The sequence below is a fragment of the Triturus cristatus genome, chromosome 11, assembly GCF_964204655.1.
Source record: "Triturus cristatus chromosome 11, aTriCri1.1, whole genome shotgun sequence".
NCBI classification, from domain to species: domain Eukaryota; kingdom Metazoa; phylum Chordata; class Amphibia; order Caudata; family Salamandridae; genus Triturus; species Triturus cristatus.
This window is the reverse complement of record NC_140594.1, coordinates 242,637,942-242,664,795: the sequence shown is the minus strand read 5'-3', so window position 1 is coordinate 242,664,795 and position 26,854 is coordinate 242,637,942. Positions and strand designations below refer to the sequence as shown.

At 46.0% G+C, this 26,854-nt stretch overlaps 1 protein-coding gene across 6 annotated transcripts in view; it reads left to right on the top strand.

Annotated features, from left to right (window-relative positions):
- Window positions 1-26,854, top strand: part of TPST2 (tyrosylprotein sulfotransferase 2) — a 366,385-nt gene that overhangs the window by 316,058 nt on the left and 23,473 nt on the right. For all 6 annotated transcript variants that reach the window (XM_085633284.1, XM_085633283.1, XM_085633286.1 and 3 more), the window contains one exon: window positions 19,966-20,014. In XM_085633284.1, coding sequence (XP_085489410.1) covers window positions 19,966-19,998 — 33 coding nt within the window. In that variant the 3' untranslated portion in view covers window positions 19,999-20,014. The remainder of the gene's footprint in view (window positions 1-19,965; window positions 20,015-26,854) is intronic.

The window sequence follows — 26,854 nt, the reverse complement described above, 5'->3', positions numbered from 1 at the left end:
CCCTACGTCCCTGAGGGGTAACTGCTGTGTATGTGATTAGGACTGGGGAATGATCAGATATGCCTCTAGGGAGGTGTGTCACCCCTGTAACCCCCATCACTCCGGTCGCTAGCGTAAAGATATAGTCCAGTCTAGAAAGGCTATTCTGTACCCCAGAATGGAATGTATACTGTCTTTCTTTGGGGCATCTAAGTCTCCATATATCTATTAGTCCAAGAGCCTCAGTGAATTCTAGCAGTTGAAGATTGCCCGTATTGGGCCCTCTGGAGGGCTGCCTATCTATAGATGCGTCCATTGTCACATTGAAATCTCCCCCTATTATTAATTCTCCGTGCGGAAGGGAGAGGAGAAATTCCCCCAGCGCACGGAAAGTGGTCTGGTGCAATGTAGGAGGGATGTATACCGTCACTATGTTATATATCTTCCCCTCCCATTGGAAGGTTACTGCCGCAAAACATCCCTGGTCGTCTTTCCGGGAGTCAGTGATTATCAGCGGGAAGCGCTTGTTTACCAATATCCCTACTCCTCGTGATCCTGTGGTAAAATCAGAGTGTACCATCATTTTGTAGCCCCATCTATCTAGGGCCCTACATTTCGAGCCTGTCAAATGTGATTCCTGGAGCAGTGCAACAGCCGGACTTCTGCGCTTGATATATTGCAATACCAGCCCTCGCTTTATTTTATCACCTAACCCATTTACGTTCCAGGACAGTACTGTGAATAGTGAGGCGGGCGCGCGGGGAGTCTGTATGTTTTTTCCTGTTTCAGCCATTAGGGTCTGTACTCGCATCATGCCTGTCTTCCACTGCACTGGAGCCCCATGAGATGTATGTCGCGCCTCTTGTGGCAATGCTGTGGGTGCCATTTGCTATAATCCTATGCGTCACAACAACATTACTAAATAAACCAATAGTAACTCTTAGAAACTGTGCACTCCCCTCCTCCCCCCTTCCCTGCTTCCCTGCCCGGCAGATTCCGAACTACCCGCCACCCCAACTCAGCAGAGTGCTTAGTTCCCAAAACTGTATACTTGCGTAGGGGGAAAGAGTCACTTCGTGCCGTTCCGCTACCTCCGAAATGCATCGCGGTTCATTGCGAGAACCTGAGAGTCCAAAAAGCATGAGTCTTATACAGAACAATGTGCGCAGATCCACACACCAGCCCTCCTTCAGCATCACCCTCATCCGGTGCCAGCGCAACATCCGTGCATCAGTCTGCAGTGCGTGTCTCATTCACCTGTATTGCGTCGTCTATTTCGCAACTAGTGTCGCCTGTGAGTTTCGATAGCTGTGACTGCTGCGTATGTGCCGGACCTGCACGTCGAACGTCCTTTGCTGTTCGCCAGCCTTCCAGCCAGTCAGAGGCCTCTTCGGGCGTATTGAAGAACCACGTCTTCCCTTCCGCTTCTACACGCAATTTTGCTGGATAGAGCATTGCGTATTTGAGTTCACGACTGCGGAGTTCCTTTTTCACATCCAAGAAGTCCCGACGTTGTTTAGTCACCGCAGCCGTGTAGTCCGGGTATAGTGTTATTGTACAGTTGTCCACCCTCGGGGTGGGGGGGGGGCAGCGCGTGCCCGCCGTAGGATGGCGTCCCAGTCTCGAAAGTTAAATATTCTTGCCAGGATCGGCCGCGGTGGGACGCCTGGTCGGTGCCTGCCCCCAGGCACTCGATGCGCCCTCTCCACGGAAAAGAAATTGGACAATCCACGAGGCTGTAACTGGTCCAAGATCAGCTTTTCCACGAATAGGTCTAAGGCCGGACCTCTTACGCTTTCCGGCACGCCCACCAGGCGTATGTTGTTCCTTCTGGACCGTCCCTCCTGATCCTCCAGCTTGTCCAGCAATTGTTTCTGCATCGTTTCCAGTGTATGTATCTGTTTTTTGAAAACTGCAGCGTCTTTGGTTAGAGTCTCGGTGGTTACTTCTACCCTCCTTAACTCGCGTGTTCATTTTAGAGATGTCTGCACGAAGCAGCCCAACATCGGTTGAGATCGTTCCTATGGTTCCTTGCATCTGAGCCAGTGCGGCCATTACATCTTTGAGGGTGATCTCCGGTGGCGTCTCAGGTGGTGGGCCAGAGCCCGCGGCTTCTTGCGGCGCCATTGTCTCAGTACGCCCTTTGTGATATGCATATTTGTCCAGCTTGTTGTGAGACGACGCGCGTTGCCCCTTGCTCCCCATCTTGTCCAGTGGGTGAAGGCGGGGTCCAACACACCAGGGAATTCACCTATATGGGAGGGAACCGGCCGTCGCCACCGCCTGCCACGAGAGTGTTCCCACATGCGGCCTGTCGGTTTCACCGGTCCTCAACCAGCAGATCCTGCGGGGTCCAGACCGCCTTAGCCTCTTCTATCTGCCGCGTGCAGTTTGCGATGCAGCAAGCTTCCCGCGATTTCTTCTATTCGTCCCACACAGCCGTCCCATGGGGTGTCCCACAGTTCTTTATATGCAGCGCAGCTTCACCCTGGCGCCTCATATGATCTTGCACTGTCCCCCGAGTTGCATCTGTTCATCTCACCCCTCAATCTCTTGGGGGAGGCCCTCGCTGATGGATATTCAGGCGGCTTCGGATGTTCCCCTGCGCCTCAGCCCTGGATCCTGGGCCTAGAGATCGCGCCAGGCCGCAGGGGCCTGCCCCGTCTGAGGGTATTCTGTCTTCGGCGCTACCCTGGATGTCCCTTCGTTGGCGGCGTCTATTGGGACCCAGGCGCCCCCGGGGCACGCGTCCCGAAGCACGATGTCTCCTACTTTCGCGCAGGGCGGTGTTTCAAGCCACGGCCCCCGCTTATGGAATAGTCCCGGGGAGCGGCCGTCCCGCAGCGTTATCGTCCCTCACAGGCTTTTGGGCAGTTGAGTCCACCGCGGCAGGCCCTCGTGCAACACGCCGAACCACCCCCTCCCCCCCCCCCCCCCCTGTCCCGGGGTCCGCCTCACCTTTCCTTCTCCGGGGGGAGTCTCGGAGCCCTTTTTCAATCTCTCCCCCACCACAGGCGGGTGCACGCCTCACAGGCCAAGGACACAGTCCGACCGCCGCCGCGAGCTCCAAGTCGCTTCACCGCCGTTCATCCGGATGCATGGAGGGGCCAACATCCCGCCCCGTTCCGCGCCCCCAGTCTCGTATCTCCACAGCGCCGCCAGATCATTCGGGGTGCCGCGGGCTTCTCCCGCATGCGCGAGAGTCCCACGCCGCCAAGCGCCTCCCTCAGTCCAGGTGAGATCGAGGCCCCGGCTCCCTCGCCTCCACTAGGCCTAAATCTTCAGGTTCCGTTGCGCCGTGTCTGGGTGCCCGCTCGGGGCCGGAGCTGCTCCCAATCGTCGCCGCGGTGCCTCCAGATCGCCACCACCGTATAAGCTCTCGGTTTTCGCCGGATTTGTGTCAGGATTGTTCGGCGGGCGGATTTCAGGCACGGAGCTTCCCTAGGCTGCGGCCATCTTCGTTGGCTGCTGGCCACGGCCCCGCCATTTATCACATCTTTTGTCAAGTGAAATACTTTTACAGTTTTTTATGAGGAAAATCCTGTAAAAAATGCCATCTCTCTTTACAAACTGCCCTTCCTAGGGCAGAAAGATAGCTTCTTTTGCCCACAAGGTTTGTGTGGTGTGTGTCCTCCTCAACACCTCACAAAAGGATGTGACATTTGCAGCAAAATGTCAAAAAAGGACACTTAAAGACAGAGAAGGCTTCAGACTTTGTGGATGGATGGAAGATTTGAAGGCAGACAAAGGCAGTAGAAGACTGGAAATGACTCCCCCTCTTCATCCTTCTGGGAAAAGGCACAAAACCGGTAACAACTCACTTAAGTGGAGATCTAAATAACAAGAATCTCATTCTAGACACTGCCGCTGTCATTGTCATGCGTCGATGTCAAAGCAATCGGCTTTAATGTGTAGAAGTCTTTTACTGTCCTGCTTGCCTTCGAAGCATGGCTCAACTTTGACGGCACACCACCACAGTTCGATGTCTTTATCGACTGCAAGGCCTTCCGCAGTGCCAAAGACAGGTACGGCACTGCTGTTAAGCTCTTTAAGCATCAGCATCTCTTAATTTGACGGATAGGCACTGATCAACATCACGATCTCACCGGTAGACATCACATTCCCATCGTTCACCTTCACAGTCACATCATGCAAAGTCACGATCACGCCATACTTTGACGTTGAAACACTCAATGGGGAAATGACTTGCCTCTCCACCAAGATCTCAGGCTTTGTTTAAGAGGCAGCATACAATGTTGAACATTCCTCTTTCGACGTTGTGCATCATTCAGAAGGAGAGCTCTTCATCCTCTTCACATTGGTCTGGTTCATCACGGTGTATCGACTTCCTCACTGGAACAAGATTCAAGTTTTTCGCCAATCTGTCCCATTACTCTTACTTCTGATCCTCTTTAGATTCCTTTACAACCTCTTAATATTTCTTCTGTGCATCAGTACTCAAGAGCGGCATCAATGTCACCTATTCGCAAATAGAAAGCTCCTTCATATATAAACTCCCACAAGGCCTAGATCTCCGAGTCACCCACTGTCACCGTCCACTCCATCACGAGCAGGATCTTCAGATTCTTCTTTTTCATATACACCAACATCTCCACCCCGCTCTCTGTCTGGATCTTCACCAGTTGATGATATCCTCACCTTTCAAGATGCTGTAGTCGGAGGAGCTTCTAAGCTCAACATCCAAGTTGACACTCCTCAGCATCTGTTATACTGGAAACTCTGCAACCTAGAGCTACACAAGGCCTCTCCTAACTCTTTCTTCCAGGCCTGATAGACCTAGTTCAGGAAAAGTTTCTTACCATGGTTACAGTAAAATCTGCAACTCTAGGCTATTAAAGAAATACAATCCTCTGCCTCAGGATCCAAACTTTCTCAAGGCTGATCCTAAACCGGACTTCATAATTGTCACAGCAGAACACAGGAAACCCACCTCAACTCCAGAGACCACGGCGCCACCTGACCGAGAAAGCAGACAAATGGATGCGATCAGGAAGAAAATGTGTGGTACAGCATCTACACATTTGTGCAATGTCAATTCAGCAGCATTATTGGGCAAATATCATCGGGAGATTCGGGAAGGAATGAAGTCTTTCATATCTGATCCACCTGAGCACAGACAACAGGATTATATTGAGATGATCATAGAGGGCGCTGTTATATCAAATCAATCCATCAGCGTTACAGTTGACTCTGAACTGTCCGCCACTGCTTTATCCCCTTGGCATTTCCCGAAGACGTACATCCTAGGTGAAACTCCTCTTTAAAGCCAGATGCCTTGCTGAATATTGTTAATTTGCCTTTCTCTGGATCCTCCCTCTTCGCACAGCACACGGAAGAGGAAATGCTGTGTATGAAAAATGAAGCAGGAAGGCATAAAGCAGTGGGATTAGAGGAGCAGAAAACATTCTTCAAACAGTTCAAATCTAAGGACAAATGACATTTTTACCATAGGGTTCAAACCCCTAGGTGGCCCTACCAATACCAACTACAACAGAGATAACCTCAATGATCTTTTCAAACCTGATATCAAAGAAGATCCTCTCCACCCAAACCCTAACAGACCAAGGCTAAAAATTCTCAATCAAATCAATGAAGATCTCATACCCCCTCCACAATTATCCACTCCAGTAGGGGCGAATCAGTACAATCTTATTGGACAAAAATTACAACAGACAAATGGGTCCTAAATATTATTCAGAAGGGCTACACATCGTTTCACCAACACTCCTCCACCAGCTCCTCCACAACAAACCATAATGGCCCATTTGCGTGAACAGGAAACATTTATTCTACTGCACAAGAAAACCAAAGAAATAGTCCCGCAACATCAAAGGAACAAAGGGATTTATTCGGGATACTTTTTGGTCAAGAATAGAAATCACCTACACCAGTTTCTGCCAATTTTGGACCTCTGGTTTCTCAACAAATCTCTAAAGCGAGAAATTCAGAATGCTTTCCCTGCACCAAATTGTTCCGCTCTTGAGAAGACCATAAGTTCTGTGCAGTAGATCTATACAGGACATGTATTTTCATATTCCCATACTACTGCGTCACAATTTCTCAGATTTGTAGTGGGCTCTTACCACTACCAATATGCGGTGCTACCCTTTCAGCTAAAATCAGTGTCACAAACGTTTTCCAAGTGCATGACAGTGGTTGTGGCTCAATTAAGAAACCAAGGTATTTTCATATATTCCTACCTAGACAACTGGCTCATCACAGCAGAGTCTTTTCTTAAATCAAAGGAGGACTACGCCACTACAAAATATCTCCTGACAAAACTAGGGCTCCAGGCAAATGCACAGAGGTCCATTGCAACACCGGTTCAGTACCTTACATTTCTAGGAGCTACTCTCGACACTTGAAAAGAAAGCGTGTCTCCTTCGGAGGAGAGAGTGTTTTCAATTCAAATTAAATGGTCCCACATTTTGCAAGAGACGTGGCCGACGGTTCGCAAGGTAGCGTGTCTACTAGGATCAATGGCGTCCTGCATCAATATTGGACCGAACGCTCATGTGTACATAAGACCTGTACAAGCATGTCTGGAAGATCAGTGGTCTCAGAGGACAGGCCTTTGGGAAGATTGGATTCTCCTGACCTCCATTGCACGCCAGTCCCAGTCATGGAGGTCCAACTCGGACAATCTGCTAACGGGGATGTCTTTTAAAAAAAAAAAAGCAGCACCATCTCAGACCATCATCACAGATGCATCACTGACAGGATGGGGTGCCCACATAAACAATCTGACCATCCAAGGTCTCTGGTCCCAAAAAGAAAATAATTTCCACATAAATCTGCTAGGACTGAAAACAGTATTACTGGCCCTCGTAGCTATTCTTCTATCTCTACAATGAAAGGAACTGATGATTCAAACTGACAACACCACCACGATGTTTTACATCAACAAACAGGGTGGAACCAGGTCCAGGCAGCTTTTTACTAGGTGCAAATATTGTGGCATTGGGCTCCGGAGAGAAGGCTCTTCTTTACAGCCTTTCACATCCTAGGGATTTTAAATGTGGAACACCCCAACATTCGATCTGTTCGCTACCACCCAAAATTCAAAATGCCAAGACTTCAGATCCAGGGCTCCCAAACCGAGGTCTCTAGGCAATGCCCTTTGGATAGACTGGTCGACTCCATTTGTGTACGCTAGTCCACCAATTCCGCAGGTGATTCAAAAGCTACTGAGATCACACACCACAATGATCCTCATAACTCCAGATTGACCGAGACAGTGGTGTTACACAGATCTACTCCACTTATCCATAACCCACCACAAGTGTCTCCTGCTCAGAGCGGACCTTATCTTTAAACATCAGGGCAGAATTCTCCATCCCTTCATCCAATCATTGAATTTGGCAGCATGTCTCCTGAGGTCACCCAGTATGGACCCCTAAATCTTCCAGAAGTTTGCATGAACATTTTAAAAGAAGCGAAGCGCCCTTCAACAAGGGCGTGCTACCCTTTTAAGTGGGATCATTTCTGCATATGGTGTCGTACAAAGAACTATAATCCCATCACAGTACAGGAAGCTATCTTTCTACCGTATTTATTACATCTAGCCAATTCTGGCCTGCAGCTGTCCTCTTTAAGAGTTCATCTTGCAGCTATCACTGCATAGCGTAAATTCTCCAATGCAGGAGTCTATTTTCAAGATTCCAGCTCTTTAAAGACTTTTTAGAAGTCCTCAAAAAGGTTTTTTCTCCTCATTGAAGCCCTCATCTCCTTGGGAGTTGAATATAACGCTATCTAAATAAATGGGTATGCCCTTAGAGCCGAGCCATAAAGCACTACTGCAACACTAATCATGGAAAACAAGCTTTTTGTTTGCAATTACCTTGGCTTGGAGAGTCAGTGAATTGCAGACTCTATCTTCCGTAGAACCCTTTACAGTTTTCCACCACATTAGGGTTGATTTACATACACACCCCTCTTTCTTGCCCAAGGTAGTCTCAGAGTTCCATCTCAAGCAATCTGTCAATCTACCTGCCTTTTTCCAAATCATACTTCTGCAGCGGAGCGAGCATTACACCCGCTCAATCTTAAGGGTCCTTCGTTTCTACTTAAACAGATCAAAATCTATTAAAAAAACTTCCCAACTGTTCATAAATTATTGGGCAATGAGACAAGGTTTACAAATCACCTAACCATCTATAGCTTGGTGTATAGTTTCGTACATTACCCTATGTTACCAGATTGCCAACAAAGCTTTACCAGGCAAACTTATGGCTCTGACAACAAGAGTAAAAGCTGAAATCACAGCTTGGATGAGGCAAGTGCGTATTCAGGACATTTGCAAAGCACCAACTTGGGGATCTCTGCACTCATTAGCAAAACATTACTGCATAGAATCAGGTACTCTAGGTGACTCTAAGTTTGGGCAAGAGACTTTAAGACACCTCTTTAAGTAGGTGTTCTTGTCCTTCTGTCCTCTTCATCTTAAAATGTAGAACAGCTTCCCTTAACAATCTTTGCTATCTTACAGATATTCAGCTATATATATATATCTCTAGATATAGATATATAGCTATATATCTTTCTCTGACATCTACTATACTGAGTTGAATTAGTTTGCTATTGTATTCAAGGTTTATGACTATCAATAACGTGCTCCAAGTCTCACTCACACTGCTGCAGCACAAGGAGTGGCTACAGCTAGGGATGACAAAAGGAGCAGCAGATCCATGCTGAAAAATATAAATACATTACTTCCACCTCATGTGACTGTCAAATTGCACCTGTTTGTTGTACTTGTATCATTTCACCTTTCATCAACGGCACAGCCCTGATTCAGATACTAGTTGCCTTCATGAGACTGTTTGAAGCCTGCCACAGTGTGCAAGACCTGCCAAGGCCTATCCTTGACTCTGCTTAATGCGCCCTGCAGTCTAAGACTGGATCTCGATACCTGAGTTGCAAAATGCTAGTAATTCCCAAGATAGTCACTCACAAGACTCATGAGGCTATCAGAGCACTTGCGTGTCCTTGAACCAGTAAGGAGCTAGTATGAGGAGTCAGTGTGATAAATTCACTGATGAGAGCAAGACAGCTGAGAGTGATGCGGAGGAGTTGTTGGAGTGACCAGTGCTTAATTTGATCCTTTGGTAGCAGGTGTGGTCCCCCCTGCAGTCATTTTTGGGGACCAGCTCTTATTTTTCCTCATCAGTCTTTAACCCAGAGCAAGAGAGACAAAACACACGGGGATGATGAGGGTGGGAAGGATAGACTGAAAACAAAGAGAAAACGAGAACCAGTACGTTAGCTATAGGTAGGGAGTGTCTGGTGATGGATTAAAGATGCCTGAGGTGGAAGCAAGATTACAGCCTTATTATTTGTCATGCCAACATTCAGTAGCGCCATTGCAGGCTTTTCAGCAAAACTTCGGGCCCGTAGCTTATTGTTTTACAAATTAATCACTTGGAGTGATTGATACTATGCTGTGATGTTTGGATAAACCCTGTGTGTAAGCAACTCACTACTAGGGGGGTGATGCTTTTGTTAGGACTATCTTTCTCTCCCACTCATACACCCATGTCGACATTAAGTGGAACAATCGCATTGTGAAACTGAACCACAGTGGTCATATGTCCCAAAAACTATTTTAGTTAATAGGACAGTTAGTAACATTTGATATTCTCTCTGAGGACGGGTACATCAATCAATCCTTATTTACAATTCAGTGCAAATACAGACCTCATTTGTCATGATGATGATGTTTGTGTGTGTGTGTGTGTGGTGGGAGTGTGTGTTGGAGTAAGTGGTAAGTGTGTGTTGGAGTAAGAGGATCGGGCCGTTATTCCGTTCAGGTTCCACACCGCGTACCACCCACCAATTGGTGGGCACCTGTACGCTACTGACCTCATTTCTGAGGCGATGACGATTTAGCGTTTACCTTGCTACTAAGCCTATTCTATATTCAACTACAAGAGTCTCATGCCCGTAACTTATCAGTTTGGGGGGCAACTGCTCAATTTTGGATTCTTCTAATCTTGCCCAAGTGACGACCTTCGCGCATATTCCACTTCATTCCACACTATCTTTGACGAAGCTGTCCCCCAGGAGTATCGCTCGTATTGGCTTCATTACTTTTTGGTTTTGCTTATTGGTCCATTGGAATTCTGATAGCTACTCCCTCACTCAGTAGAGTTCGTTTTGAGCACGCTCTGGGTTGCCAAGAAGCCCCGTTTTTAAGCCCTTTTCTCCACGGAGTCTTAATGCACTAAAAAGACCCCATTGATGAGCAAATTGATCTCTGTTCTATTTATCTATTTATGCGCCCTGACGAAGGAATTTGTGGACTTTGTGGTCCACTCCGAAACGCGCGTCGGCGCTTGTGGTGTTCTAATTATTGACATGAACAATTTGTACTACTATTGAGATTTGTTTCTGTTTTCTTTTTAGGTGGCTTGTCTTCATGTTGTTTTTTGTATAGGTCTCATGTGTAGTATTGTAATATATTGAATTTATTGTGTGTTATCTGTATGTACTTGTAAATGCATTTTGGTTAAAATATTGTTCTTTGTGGGTATTACTTGGCTTTTTGTTAGTGCAACAAAAATTAGAAATCATGTTTATTGCACTGACTCCATTTTTATATTTTTGCTTATATAAAAATAAAATTGTTTAAAAATGTATTTCTTTATGTCCCTGTGATTGAATGAGGCACTAACCAATTATTCGTGGGAGTTATTACCGACTAAAAATATTTGGGGGAGGTTCTGTGATTCTTTTTGTTGATTTTTTCCCCTGCTTTCCTCCCCTATTATTTAGTTTTTCAGGGGCCCTCTTTAGTTTATTTCTACCTGGAGTAAGTGGTAAGTCCATAAGCTTGCTGCCAGTGTCTGTGTCTGTATGTAGAGGACACATTCAACCAGTCCCAGATTTTTATCCAGCTGCATTTTGCATTCCCATATTATATGTATGAATGTCCCTTCTTATCCGCATTGCCTCCTGCACCCGGAATCTGTTCTGTTGCCCATCTTAGCTAACATGGGTCCCGTAACATATATTTTATGAAGAATTTTCACCTTGACTAATCGAAGCATGGCTGAGATCGCTACATCTCTGGGGGAGGCCATCGCTTCCTGCCACTCGTCCTCATCCAATTCTGAAATGTCTCTCTCCCAGCACCCACATAGTCGTCCCAGGGGGTCTGCCGCATCATTAAGCTTTTTAAACATTAAGGAAACCGCCTTTGTGTGCATGTAACCATCAAGGAGTCTATCCTCCAGGGAGAAGACTCTGGGGGGGGGGGGGGATTGCCCCTTCGGTATCTGGGAGGTCAGAGTGTGAGTCACTTGCAGATATCAGAAAAATTCCGTCTCCGCCATCTCATACTCCCTCTGCCCCCCTTCCATAAATCACCTATGCTTGTGATCCCAATTATATCCCATTTATCAAATCCTTTGGTTTTCCTCAAGGTACCTAATAGTTCTGAATCCCTCAGGAGAGTGGCCGGTTATACTTCTTGCCCCCAGCCCATACTTCTGGTGGCGGTTTGCCATATATGCACTGAATGCCCAGTGGGTCCCGTAAGAAGAAATCTTTGGGGTTTTGTGTAGAGTGCTATATTGTAGCTCCCCCGTGGTAAAAGCCACTAATCCATTCTGTAGCCAGGGTCGTCCCAATGCTGATATGTGCATTGATTTATGGCGACAGATGGGCCGCCCAGTAATATTTCTTTATATCTGAGAGCCCGATTCCCCCGTCGTACCACCCCCTCACCAGCTTTGGAAGTGATAAGTGTGGACGACCATCCCACTGCATTTCTCTATGTATACTCTCCACTTCTTCAAAATATCTCGCAGGAATGGGGTTTGGGAAGTTTTGTAGCACATCGAGAAAGTGCAGTAACCACATAATTTTAAATAGAGCGGCTCTCCCCAATAATGATAGTGGAAAGTTTTTCCAATTACCCACTTCTCGCTTAAGTTACTGCAATGGGGGGAGCAGATTACGCTTGTAACTAACTTGGGGGTCTGATGTTATATACATACCCAAGTATTGGAACCTGTCTTTTGCTTCCTGAGCCAAGCAGTGTTTGGGTAGGGGAGGAAGCCTGCCACTAAGAACATAAATCAGGGATTTACTCCAATTGATTGTATATCCTGAATACCTTCCAAAAACAGTGAATATGTCAAGGACTCTACGCAGTGATGCCTTGGGTGCCGCCAGGTATAAAAGTATATCATCTGCATATAGGGATATACGATCCTCCCAGCTGTCTGCCCACTTTAGGCCTCAAATAATGGGGTCTCTAAGGATCCAGGCTGCCAGGGGCTCCAGAGTTAGAGCGGAGACAGCAGACACCCCTGTCTAGTCCCTCTACTTAGGAAAAAGACCACCGATTTTGTTGTTGTTATTGACCAGCACTTGCGCTTGGGGTTCCGAATATAGTCGTCTTACCCAGTTGATAAAGCTAGACCCAAATCCCATTTTGCCCAATACCGCGAAGAGGTATGGCCATTCTATAGTATCAAAAGTTATAGTGGCGTCCAGGGACACCACTACCGCATCCTCTTATGGTGTCCATACGTCCCATTAAGCCGTCTCTGGTTGAGCGCCGTATTTCTATTGGGCATGAAGCCCGTCTGGTCCAGGTGTACCAATTTACTAATTATCTGCGCCAGACGAGCTGCCAACAGTTTGGCCAGAATTTTGGTCTCCGCATTAAGCCAAAAGATTGGTCTATATGAGGCACATCTATTCCTAGGCTTACCCACTTTCTGTATTGCTACCAAAGTTGCCACTCTCTGATCCTGTGGGAGCTTGCCTAAATCGTGACTTTCCTCAAAATATCTCTTAGGTTGGTGCAATTTTGCTTGGGTTTAGCTTATATAATTCGATAGGTAGACCAATGTGGTCCATTGCTTTCCCGGATTGAAGGCTCCCTATGGCCTGGGCAACTTCCTCATTTGTCAAATCACTATCCAGTAATTCCCTGTCCTCGGGCGATAGTGTAGGTAGTGTTATATCCGCGAGTAGGGCCTTAGTCTTCTTCCCAAAGGGAAGAGTGCACTTGATAAACAATGCGGTAGTAAGTAGCTATCTCCTGGGGGTCCCCGACTGCCTCCCTGGTCTCCGTCAATAATTCAGCAACTAGCCGGTTGGCAAACTCTTTTTTTGTCTAACCAAGCCAATAGCTTCCCAGCTTTGTCACCCAGTTCATACAGTCTACCTGCCTTGTCTCTACTCATCATTTTGGCCATATCAGTGGCTATAATTTTGTATTCTTCCCTCTTGAGTTTTAACGTATGGAGTTTATCCTTCCCCCCTCGATTCTCCATTCTCCTCCTCTATACAGAGGATTTCATTTTCTAGTCTGACAAGCTCTTTGTTATTTTCTTTCCGTACCCTGATAGAATGGAAATTGCCTGTCCCCTTACGACTGTTTTGAAGGCCTCCCAAAGTGATTGCTTCGACTTTACTGAGTCTTCATTCTCCCGAAAATAATGCTCGATACCTGCTGAGAGCTCCTTTTTAACTATCGAATTGCAGAGGTACCATGGATTAATCGGTGCTATTCGGCTAACCCTATTTTCACCTAGTGCCAGCTCGGCCCACAACAGAGTGGTCCGAGATGCCCCGTGCTAAGTGTTGGACATCTTTAATATTCCCTATCTGAGCCGCTGGAGTAAGAAGATATTCTATCCGAGACCGACTATTATGCGCTCTGGAGTGAAAGGTCTGCTGTATGTCTCCTCGTTGGTACATCCACCATGCATCCACCAGTCCCATTGCTTCCAGAAAATCGGGCAGCCATCTATGAGCGGGGCCAACACTGCGGGGGGTTCAATGGTCAAGAGTCCCAGACACGACTGAATTAAAATCTTCTCCCACCACCAGGCACCCTTCTGGAAATGACAACAGTATATTACCCAGATGCTTAAAGGTCTGTCCCTGTAACCCTGGTGGAACATATACTGCTGCGATTGTAAGTGGCGTGCCCTCCCACTGCCCTGACACCGCAGCATATCGCCCCATCGCATCTGTCCACGTGTGTGTTATCGACATTGGAAAGGAGCTTCTCGCCATGATACTTACCCCCTGGAGGCTGTAGTAAAGCCTGAGTGAACAACCAGACCATAGCCCGATCCATTCAAAGCCTTACAGGTGTTGCCAATGAGGTGCATTTCCTGGCGTAGCACCACATCCGGGTCTCTTAATATATTAAAGGGCAATGCTACGTTTTAGTGTATCCCCCAGGCCGTTGACATTCCATGATAGAAGCCTGAAGCCCTTATCCCATGGCCGTCTCATCTTTATGATATTGTCATACTGGATCACTTCCACTGTCTGCCTCAATCCGTGTCGCACTAATGAGTGAAGCCCAACCCAAAACAACCCCTGCCCAACTGCCCCCCTCCCTGCTCCCCTGCACTCTTGGCGTCAAACTGCCTATGTCCCCAACTATGCAGATGCATGTCGCCCTAAACCATAGAATATATTAAGGGGGGGGATTCTCCACCACCCCGAAATCCACCCAATAGACACATTACAGGAGGATCAGAACGATAGTTCAGATATGATAAACAAGACACTTAGCATGTTCACCAGCTGTACAGTTCATCAACAAGCGATATCCCTCCTAGGGTCTTGGACGGCTTCAATTCTCATTCGCTCTCACTCAGCAGGCGGTATTTAGATCAGTCCGACTGCAGCACTCACCCCATTCGTCCCGTTTCTCTTCCCTTCCGGGCATTGTGTTCTTTAGCAGGCCGCCATCCTTCCAGCCAATCGGTTGCCGCCTTTGGGTTCTCGAGAAACCAAGCCCTGCCTTCGGCCTCGACTCAAAGTTTAGCGGGGAACAGCATAGCGTATTTGACATGTCTTTCTCTGAGCTGCTTCTTAACATCAAGAAAGGATTTTCGCTGTCTTTGGACCTTTAGCGTGAAATTTGGAAAGCAGGATATTTCGCAGTTTTCATATTTAAGTGGAGGAGCCACTCCGGCGGTGTGCAGTATAATGTCCCAGTCTCTGAAGTTCAGGAGCTTAGCCAACATCGGACGCGGAGGCGCTCCAGATTTCGGTCATCCACCAGGGACTCTGCGCCCTTTCAACAACAAAAATATGGAGAGTCCCTTTAGGTTGTAGGTGCTTGACTATGAGATGTTCTATGAATAGATCCGCTCTCTCAGGTATTCCAGTGATGCGTATATTATTCCTTCTAGTTCTGTCTTCATAGTCGTCCAGCTTGTCTTCCGCCATCATACGAAAAGCCTGCAACTCCTTACAATCTTGTTGCATTTGTCCCCGATCAGGTCTGTAGTGACCTCCGTCGTGATTTAGTCCATCCTTTGCTTTAGTGAGGTGTGCTCACCTGATATGGTGTCCATATTGTCCTTCAGGGTTGGGGTCCTGGTCTTCGCGGTCTGGTATCGCTGGCACATGACTGAGTAAACTTATCTAACTTGGTCTGTTGCGAGCCCTTGGCACACAACATCTCGACTCGCACCAGAGACTGCCCTTTCTTCGTTGTCATTCTACTTGATCTACTGCTGACCGATGCCTAGCGCATCTCTCTAATCGACCCACTAACCAGGTATAGATGAGGATGCCTCTCACAGAGCCTGCGTTTCAGGAGCACTAGTTTATGTCCGAGTCTTCCTCGATGCCCTTTGTCTGGCTTCTCTGCGGCCCCGGGGAGAAAGGCTAGTGAGCGAAGTCGGGCCCACGGGCCGATCATGCCACAATAGTTCCAAACAATTGGGTCTTTTTCTCGCCCTTCACCGCAAGTCCCTGAGCCACCACAAGCGAGTCAGACACTACAGATCTCCACCAGTTTACACCAGGAGACTAAGGGATTCACCGGTCGTGGCTCTCCCGCCTGTTTGTCTGCCTATTAGGGCACTCCACCCGCAATTCTGCAGGCTATGATGACGCTTTAGTCCTCATTCGCTGCACTAATCCTGTAATGGTGCCATCTATTCTTGCCAATTAAAGGTGTCCTGGGCATGCCTCTTCAATCATGTGGCAACACCGGTAGCTGGTATTCCCGGCCGAGCCCTGCACAACGCCTCCGTATTGGCTCTGGGTGCACTTGACAGGCAATCCACACCTTGCCCCACATCTCACCAGCTAACCTCGCAGTCGGCTGAATGTTCACCGAGGCCCGGATCTTTTGTCGTTTTATTCACGCCTTCAACCTACGCAGCCGCTAGAGTCCAGGTGACCGGTCTCGCCTCCGAGTTGTAGTGTTTCAGGACCCACCGGGTGTAACGCCAATGTGTCCCAGCCTCCGGTCGCACAATAGCAGGGAGACGATCCAGCAACACCATTCCTCTCTGCCTTTTCAGCTGTGCGAGCCCCGGCTTTTTCTGCGCCAGGCTGCAACGCGCAACGCGATAGACCTCCGCAGCCAACGGATATTTTGGTGCTATTTTGGGCTCACCGCTGCCGATGAATGCTCCGATGATCCTCCTTCAGTGGGAGATGGATTAATGCAACAGATGATATGGTGGAGTCAGGATGAGCCAGAGCCGATGTAACTCGCGGCCCTTTTCTTCCGTGGTGAGACCACGCCCCGGGTATTTTGAATTCTTGTCAGGAAAAGGCAGCCTGGAACAATATTGAGAAACCACTATAAACCAGTAGGGCCTGCAGGCTATCACACAATACAAATGCACACAACACAAGGAGCCCACTCTCCTGGTTAAGGCCAGTTCAACAAATTTTTTAAGCCTGAGTTAAGAGAGGTGCAAATGCAAGTCCTCCTGCTGACGGGGTGAAAGCGCGTTAAGATCAAGTACAGACCCAACCTGGGCTAACAGTAATTTTACCTTTCTCCCCCATTTACACTTACAGTACGCCCACAGTACCAGATCGCATAGTAAATGCACAGGAATGCAACAGATCAGGAGAGGTAAGTCTCAAGAGTGTTCCATCATCCCTAATACTGTAGCCAGCCTTGAAATTATGACAAGAATCCCAGACTCCTTCCACTCCAATTGCAGGTGCCCAGTCCACTAAAACCGTAAGGAGTGGCAGGCTCCTAATAAGAACAACCACCATGGCTAAAGGTCCTGATATGTGAGACCTAAAACAGTTTGGTAATGCACCAGGAAAAAGAAAGACAAAACCCTGATCGCAAAATAATTAATCAAGTTTTCAGGTGAGCCAACTTCATGGGCAAGGACTAAGAAGGAAGAAAGTCAAAAATACAATGTCCCCATATATAGCATAAACTGTTGCTGATGGGGCATCCTTGGGTCTTTGTAAGTTATATCTTGCCATTGCACAAAGATTAGAGAGTTGTACGAAATATGCAGGAATAAAAACGTTGTCTGCAGGTCGTATGTCTGACATCACTGTGCAATGAAGATCTTTTTGATAAAAAATTTAGTCATTCTTGTAGCAGAGTGGGTAGTTGTAATCTGTGCACCTCCAACCACACAAATGAGGGATTTCTGATTTCACAAAAAGGCTATAAGTATTGTTCCAATACCTGATTTTCACTTTCCTTCTGATTGTTGCTGATGGCTGTTAACAAGACATAAGAGCGAATGCTCTTCTTTGCCCTTTCCAACTGAACAGAATTTAGTTGTATACTGAAAACCATATAATCTGATACCAATAAATGTTGTGAAGAATGAAGATATTGGGTGTTCAAAACAAAAATATGTTAAATCTAAGTCAGTGTAGAAATTGTCTATATGATTGACCAGAAACCAAATGTTCCCCTATAAAGTTATTATCTATCAAATGGCAATGTTAAAAAGATACGACCTAGGGCTGAAGACTACCTTAAGGCCATGGATGAGAGCTCTTAGAATGGGCACATATCCGACAAGTGCCCTGCCACACAATTTGTCTTTGCAGCAAATAAATCTATGAACAGTCCCATAATATATGTGAAACCACATGGCAAAGAAGTGAAGTGTCCTGGCATTAATTTCGGATTTCATCCTGGAGATCCCTAGCTGTCACATCTAAGGCCTTGGACTTTAAGAACACGCACATTTTTTACGTAAATCTTTTATCTTCTGCTCGGATAGATGAGGAAAGTGCATTTTTTTCTTCCTTGTCTTAAAATGAACATGACAGTCCCATTACCTCAATAGGATGCAGATTAGATGACCGATGTAAATATTGTGTATACTTTTGGGCCAGCCATCAGCTACTTGACCTAGTTACCTTAAATTTGTTATGAAAAAAGTAGCAGTCCCAAAGTTCCCATAGTAGTGTATGAACATTCATATTGGCACTACATTTGCAGGTTTCTCATCAGTCCCAACAAACAAGCTGCCTGTATTGTTTTCCAGTCCAATCCAAAAAGTCCGCTATCCTGGTTCTTTCCCTTAGTGAATAGTTCTGTTCCAAGCAGAACACTAACCAAAAATGTAAACGATTGGATGTTCCTAAAGAACTACTCCAATACCTCTGTTGAGAGCTTGATGGAGAGAGGCGGGCTGCTGCAAATCTGCTTCTTAAACTGCATCAGAGTATAAAATAGCCAGAGCATTTACTTTAGTTGGGAGTCATATGGAAAATAAATTAGCCCTTTGTTTCCAAATAATTAGGTACTTGAATTTAAAATGCGCAACATATAGGCTTTGCTGATGCATGTTGCTTATTTTTTAGTCTCATAAAATAACAGCTTGCCTTATGCCTTTGAGAGGTTTCATTTATTATTTTTCATTTAACTTTGTAATGTGGAGAATGGTTCTTCCACAGCCCAGATGGTTGTTTGAGTAGCAGAGTGTTAGCACTGTTAAGATTGACATCATGAGGATTTTAATACCAGTGTTGTACTCTCTAGTTGCTGATAATAGATTATAGTTAAATTTAAGTGTCCTCTACATCAAAGGAATGTTTTAACAATAAGTGCCTAGACTGCAACGTAGATGTTTCCTAGGTTCATGCCTAAAAGAGGATTTGAAACCCTGACACGTTGTGCCTTTTAAACTGCAGACCTAGATTGCATCACATCTGCAAGTTGGTAGCTATCATAAAAGTGTTCATTAGTGAGGGAGTAGCCAAAGAAATGGGTTCCCTGACACATACTGTTTGTATGGATTTATTACATTAAGCATGCTGTCACCAAAACACCCGGTGCACACTATGTACCTCTGGATATATCCACTGCCTTTACGAACCTGGAAATGAGAAAAACCTAGGTCAAACTTAGTAGCCTGTTGCTGCGTGATTGACTTGTGCATGTGTTAAATAGTAAGGTGAGAGAAACTTGGTAAAGTTGGCAATGGATAGCAAGGTGATTTCCTATTGCTTAGATGAGCAACTAGCTGAAGGTGATTTGTAGCTGTTCTCCAGGAAAGTTAAAACAACAGCTTTAGAGATCCTCTTGTGAGTGTTTTTTACGAGACCACATAGTGCTTTTGGATGGAATCTGATTTTATTGCTCTGTAGAAGCTAGCATTTAAGGCCACTAGCGACCTTTATGGTGCTGTGAGATACATATTTGCAGACAGTAAAAAAAAATGCTTGGTGTATGCACTTTTTGTGGACTGTGTAGATCCAGAATCTTGCTTGTTTTCATGCTTCGCTAGTTGACTTAATATAACCAGAATGTTTTGATGTAGTATTTAAATTTAAACAGTTCTTAGAATTACAATATCAAATATGATGATCTTTATGTATAGTTCCTGTTGTTTAGTAGAGTTTTGTTTGTACATTCTTTGTGGTAGGTCCTGTGTGTTTGTGTACCAAATATTCAACTTCTTTTGATTGATCATTCCAAGCCAGCCTATATATCTGGTCTAACTTGTTAAATGAACCACCCACACGAACTTGTGTCCCCTGATGTACCAGTTGGGAGTTTTGATCTGTTAACATTTTTATAAAACTTTCAAGAGGATTTTTAACTTACTAAAGCAATGTGTTTTTTGTTTGTAAAATAGTGTATGATATGTGTAATGTTTCTTATCTGGTAAAGATAAGTATAGATGTTTTTCTGTTTGTGCTAGCAATAAGAGAACTGTAAATATTTGTGTTCCTTACTTTCAGATTAATCAGAATACATCATCAACCCATTGGTGAAGTTAAAGATGATCAGGTGTGTATGGTATAGCAAAAATTCTGCAAGTAAATGGTGGATTTTATAAGTTACATGTCAGCACTTTTAGTCAAACATTTGAGTCTGAGCCGGAAATTTGATTTTTTGGTGGTTCTTTTATAACAGGCGTAAACTACCAATCCATACGTTTAGTTTAAAAATATAAATGAAGGAATATCTGTGTTCATTAATCAAAATAATTACAAATTATAACTGTCAGCACCTTGGTAGACCCAAGTACTTACCAAAGATAAGCACACCATACGAAGCAGGAAAGGAAATGGAGAAGATCAAAATGCCAGGAGGACCTTACCCTTCTAAAAGTTCTCTTCTCCAGCTATCATTACATCATCGCCACAGCTAAAGCTATCTACTTTAAGTCCACCATCAATGGAGTAATCAATGGAAGCAAAGCCCACTTTATGGTCGTTAAACAGAATGGCAACCCCATCCCAGAACCCACTATCCTACAGATTAACAGAATCAGATCTTACATTACCAGTGCATCCACATTACCACCTATGCCCAGCCACCATACCACTGACTTGTCATCTTTCAATGCTGTTCACCACACAGACCGTTCCAACATCCTGAACTTATTCAAAGACACCTGCTAAAAAGGTAGCATCCCTCCTCCACATTGTCAACACCTTACGCAGGGCACCTTCCCGAACAGCCTGAAGACCAGACTCTGCTGAAAAAGCCTACCCTGAATACATCAAATAACCTACTTGAAGACTATCAATCAGGGTCTAGTCTATGCCGTAGTATTGAAATAATCATGCTCCAGGTAGTCAACAATGCCTCTTCTTCAACAAAAGTTACCCGTGTCTCCTGGTGCTGCTCAACCACTCTGCAGCTTTTGATAGTCCACCATCCAGTGTTGATCCACATGATGAAATATCACAGACCTCATTGACGCAATCCTACAATGATTCACATCCTACCTCACCTACCAACAGCAACTAATTCAGATGGGAACAACCAATCCTAGACTCTCCCCATCACCTGAAGTGTCCTCCTCGGCTCCATCCTGTCACCCATTATTTTAAATTTGTACATGAATGCTATTGGGAGTCTTCCACGCAGAAAGCAACACCAAGATCCACAGGCATGTTGATGACACCCAACTATATCTCAAAATGTCCTCATCCAGCAACATGAAGATTCAAAGCCTGCATAGAATATGTCCAAAGCTGGTTAACAGCAAAATCACTGATGCGATACTCCACAAAGGCCAAATGTCTCCTGTTTGGCAACAGCGAAAACCATTCTCTGGTTTAAGCATGGCCTTCCGTCTTAAACCTAAAGAGCTTCACACCTCAACTGACAGAAAAGGCCAAATCTCTAAGATTTACCCTCAGCTCATACATCTCATTTAAAGAACACATTGCAAAAAAAAAAAGTCTAATTCCAACTTCTGTCCTGAAAAATTATGTTTGTGACATGTTTAGCTGTAGATATGCATGCTCTGCATACACTTGCCATCTACTGTTCGGCTCAGATGCGTGCAACTTATTTTTCTTCGAAGAAGTGTTTGGAGTCACAGGATAGTAACTCCTCCTATGACTGGTAATACGCATCTGGATCCGCTCCATTGTTTGATAATTAACTTCCGCCATCTGGTTTAGCCGTGCATTGATAAAGCACAGGTTTGAGGTCTCTTGGTGCTCATAGACGCTTTTCGGTTCCTCCACTCCCATCGGCAACAGACAGTTGTCTTTTTTGTGTTTTTCTTTTTTGTGTGGGAGGGGGAGGTTGCAATTGGTTCACCTCCATCATGTTTTTTTTTGGTTCTGTGTTGGGGATCGCATCAGTGCCTCTCCCCTCTAGGGTCCTTCTCGTCGGGCTTCGTCCTCAAGAATGCAGACCATGATGAAAAGGACTCCCTTACAGTACTGTGCACAGTGTCACTCAAAATAACCATTGCTCGATCCTATGTGACATGGGATTGGACATAGAATTTGTGGCTTTTTTTACATACTGTACATGAAAACACTACCGCCTCGGTTAGATATAAAGAAGTTGGCGGCCTAACGGATTCCTGGGCGGTTAAGAGAGGGGTTCGACAGGGGTGCATTTTGGCCCCCTTGTTGTTTGCACTGTATATCAACAAGTTGGGGGACTTTTTATTTTCCAGCTGCAAAGACATCCCTAGAGCTGGAAGTAAGATGATCCTGCACTCCTGTATGCACACGATGTGGTCCTACTTGCCAGAACCACTGTGGGTCTCCAACAACTTTTAAATGGTTTTATAAGTTTTATGGAATCATTCGATTTGACCACTAATTTTACTAAATCACACACCATGTCAATAGGCCTCCAAAAGGCTGCCAAGGATAAGTTTTTTTTGGAAGGGGGCTGAATTAACTAAAGTGCCCTCTTTCCCATGTTTAGGGGTGCTATTTGATGAGCAAAAAGAATGTCTTAACCAGAGCCGTTGGGGCCACATTGGATTTTGCAAAAAGACTGGAGTCAAAACCTATTCCTGCCCTGTTGAAGATCTATAAAAAAATGTATCCCTATGGCCACATATGGGTGTGATGTCTGCGGCTACAAGGACGTGAAGGACATCCAGGGGACTGAGAATAACTTTATGTGCAAGCTCCTGGCAGTCCCGTCCGCCACCCCAGCGTTCAATTCAATTATAAACTTTATTCGATATGTAAAAACAATATCCCAAAAGTACACATATATTAAAAGAAATAAAATAGAATAATAAGATGCCGCGAAGGCACGTAAAAACGTATTCGAAAGAGTACAGTAGGCATAATTACAATGATTTAACAGCCATCATGCAGTCATTTAAGTAAGAAATACACAACAAGCGTTGAATCTTATATCATCTAAGGTTGCATTGAAGCCCTCACTCTCACGATCACTTTTAAGTAAGAGGAAACAACAGCAATGGCTAAGGGATTGTCCAATGTTTTTAATTTATAATAGGCCGCTCTACAAGATTGTAGTCCCCATGATTTAAGTAAGGGTTTCAAATAGGTTGCCCTCGGCAATTGATAGAACCTACAAAACAAAATGCAGTGGATGTTAGATTGTGTTGACAGACCATCGCAAGGGCATTTCTCCAGGTTGCTGGACCAACAATTTTGATTAGGGAATGTTAATAGTCTGAAGAAAGTATCAGTACGAAAACAAGTTACGAGCATACGGATAAAAGGAGATGGTATTCAGGTCCCTTGTGTTATGGTAGAATGTTGGTAGTCAACTACCGTGCTCTTATGTTTTTCAGATAACCAGCATCGGCTAGTCAGATGGCTTAAGACTAGTCGTTTTAGTGTAACTCTAGGTATTTTATTCAGAGTTGAAGGATCAGAAAAAAATTCAGGATGCCCTAGGTCAGATGACAGGTTTCTTACATATTTCAACCACTTGATTGTTAGAAGGGCCAGCCCCAGGGGAGGACAGAATATGTGCTTGGCTACCCTGCGCCCACCCTTCCGGGAGAAATAGCCGAGCACTGGTCGGAGACCCTCTTCAGGACTGGGTCTCACACCTAGGATCGTACACGCTGATTCAGCACCAGGCAACACAGAGACACCACACCGTAGATTCTGGAATACGTATGCTTTATCTAGCAATATCAGGATCTTTATGATCCACAGGAGTATGTACAAGTAGAGCAAGGGCTCCCAAAGTCTCGGTAGGGGTAGCGGGACAGTCTTAGGATCGGGGTCAATGCGGAAGCGTATCCGGCGCACAGCTCTCAATCCTCGAGCCGGGGGATACGAGATGGTCTTTGAGGTCCAGCCGGACCGGAATGTCTCTTGAGGGTGTCCGCTCAGCAGGACTCTGGTCCGGGTGTCGGAGGTCGGACAATCTTCCAGGAGCCGCGAGTCACTCAGCAGGGCTCAGAGTTCTCTAGGGTGCAAGGTGAGCCGCGACCACGTCCGCAGGGCTCGGGTGTCGTAAGGCAGAAGTCCGTCTCTGCCAGGTAGAGCCGCGACGCTGTCTGCAGGGCTCACCAAGGTTCCAAGAATTCCGTACGATGTTGTAGGGATGTTCTTCAGCCGCGACCACGTCCGCAGGGCTCGTTCGTTCCAAGATTCAACTGCCGAGGGTCCCAGGGCGCCCCTAGTTATAGGTCGACTCCTCTTTGATGTCCGGAGTCCTCACGGGCAGGGGTCTTAGCTCCTGGGGGTCAGGTGTTGGGGGTTCCTGCCACGCGGCCCTTAGATCCTTTCAAAGTGGGGTTGGGAGGGATCCCAGACACGCAGCAGGCGTGGAGCTTGCCCTCAGGGTGGCCGGAGGGCCGATTGAAACCATCTCTTGGGAGGAGGCCAGGTGTGAATGAAAACTACTCCTCCCTCTCCTGCTCACCAGGAGCCCTCTCTCCCCCCAGCCGGCATGGTGCGACTAGGCCGGGGTTGTGCGGCCATCGGGGGTGCCGGGCCGGGTACTGGAGGCCGCGAGGCCGATGGAATGGGAAGGGTGCCCGGTGTCTGGAAGATGGAGGGGTGGACAGGGGTAACCCCGGGTTCTGGGTCGGGGAGGCTACGCTAGTCAGTGTAGTGTAGGGGGTAGCCTGGTGTCACTACGGGTCTGAATGGGCCACGCCACGAGTTCGGGTCCAACATTGATGCTGTCAGCCTCATTCAGGCTAAGGCAATCTGTGATGATTTCCCTGTTTAGATTGGTCTCTTGGTTGGTCCAGACTTTATGCCATAGGATAATGGGGGAAGAATTTATGGTGTCCATAATATGTGTAAGACCAAGTTCATTATGAACCACGTATGTAGATGTACCGCGTGGGACAGCCAGGAGGTAGCGTAAAAAAGAGTTCTCAGAGCGTTGAACATGGTCAACGTGCTCAATTCCCCAAATCCCAGATCTGTAAGTGCCATGCAATGCATTTGGCCTTGGCCTTGTAGATCTGTAATAAGGGGTTAATCGGACGTCCCCCTAACTTTTTTGAAAAGTTAGTCAATGCACCTATAGCTTTAGAGAACACGATTCCCCTAGCTTGGGCGGCAGCCCGCCAGGAGCCCCTCTTATCGAAAATAATGCCCAGATATGGGAACCTATCAGTGCTTTCCAACTTTCTACCGTTTAAAAAAATGGAGCGTTGTTTCTTTCCAATCCCTAAGCCACAAGACATGGTAAAGGTTTTGGAGGCGTTGACATTTAATCCTCTTTGTGACCTAAAATCGGTGAATTCTCCTACTGCCCTTTGTAGCCCCATGCGAGTCTGTGACATTATTGCTGCGTCGTCCACGTAGAGAAGTATCTGTATTGGTTTCCTGTTTATGGTGGGGTAGTCGTGGTAAGTTCTATTGAGATGGTGACCAACAGAGTTTATATAGAGTGTAAAAAGTAAGGGGGCTAATATACATCCCTGTCTTACACCTCTCCTAATATAAAACTTATCAGAACATTCTCCACCTCTACCATATCTAACGCGGGCTGATGCTCCCCTGTAAAGTTCTTTAATAAATGAGAGGATAGGGGGCTCTAGGCCAATCTCTACAAGAGATTCCCAGAGCAGCTCATGATCAACGCAGTCGAATGCAGAGCTGAGGTCTACAAAAGTCACAAAGAGATTTCCCTTTTTTGCCTGGGTGTATTTGGCAATTATAAGGGTCAAGTTCAAGCCTTGTTCAATAGTGGCTTTACCCTGTCTAAAGCCATATTGCAAGTTGGAAATTATATTTCGCTCACTTATCCAGTCCTGGATTCTGTTTAAAATGATTCTCCCTGCAACTTTCATCAGGGAGTCAAGCAGCGAAATTGGGCGGTAGTTGGAGGGATTATTCCTGTCACCTTTTTTAAAAATCGGCACTACGACCGCCTCAGGCCAAGTAGGAATGAAGCCCGTGACATTCAGGGAATTTAGGACGTTGGTGAGCAAGGGAGCCCACAGGTCCGGCTGTGATTTAAATACATCTATTGGTACGCAGTCCGGACCGGGAGCCTTCGCAGAAGGGCTTTCCTTCAGTGCCACAAGTACCTCTTCACATTAAAAAAAGATGTCCAGAGGAAAAAGACTAGGAGTATTTGACTCTGGCTGGGGATTGAGATGACTTTCCAATACACCCGCCGGTTCTTTGGGGTCTGATAAATTATATAAGGTGCCAAAGTGTCTAACCCAGGTTTCGGCAGGTATGGCTAGATCAATCCTTGGGGGCTGGGTGCACTGCAAGAAAGGGGCATTTACTGCCTTCTAAAAGGCAGTATTGTCCCTTTTGCTAGAAGCTTCCTGTAAAGCTAGCCAGGCCTCTGATTTCAGCTGTTTTTTCCTAGCCAGTCGAGCTGCACGATAGTTTTGTCTAGCTTGCCGTATTTCTATCTGGTTTCTTGGATTAGATTGTAGGGCCGTTTTTAAAAGTTTCAAAGCTTTAGTACAGGTCCTATTAAACCAGCCTTAGCTGCACGGTGGGCCTTTCCTTGGGGCTTGTGCGAGTAATCTTTTGATCTCCATCGTAATTATAGAGAAGGAATGGCTAATTGCCTGGGGATTTTCTGTTGTTGACAGGCATGTCTGAATATGGGCATAGGTGTTTTTAACCAGTGATTGGAGGAAGACTATGGGAACTACTTTATCCCATTTTAAATGAAACCCATTTGTAGTTGCCAACTTGTGTGGCGGGGTATGGGAAGGATTCTTCCTTACGTTGGAGATAACATATGGATTTAATTTTAAGGTCACCACAATAGGGTAGTGATCACTGAGAGCAATATCGAGAGTCTCCCAGTTAAGTATAGTCCCTGAATACCTCGAGGATAATAAGGTGTAATCAATTATAGAGTGGCAACCTCTTCCGTTATAAGTTGGTTTAAAACACTTCGGTGGGCAACACAGCTCGTTCGCATATGATAAGTTAAAAT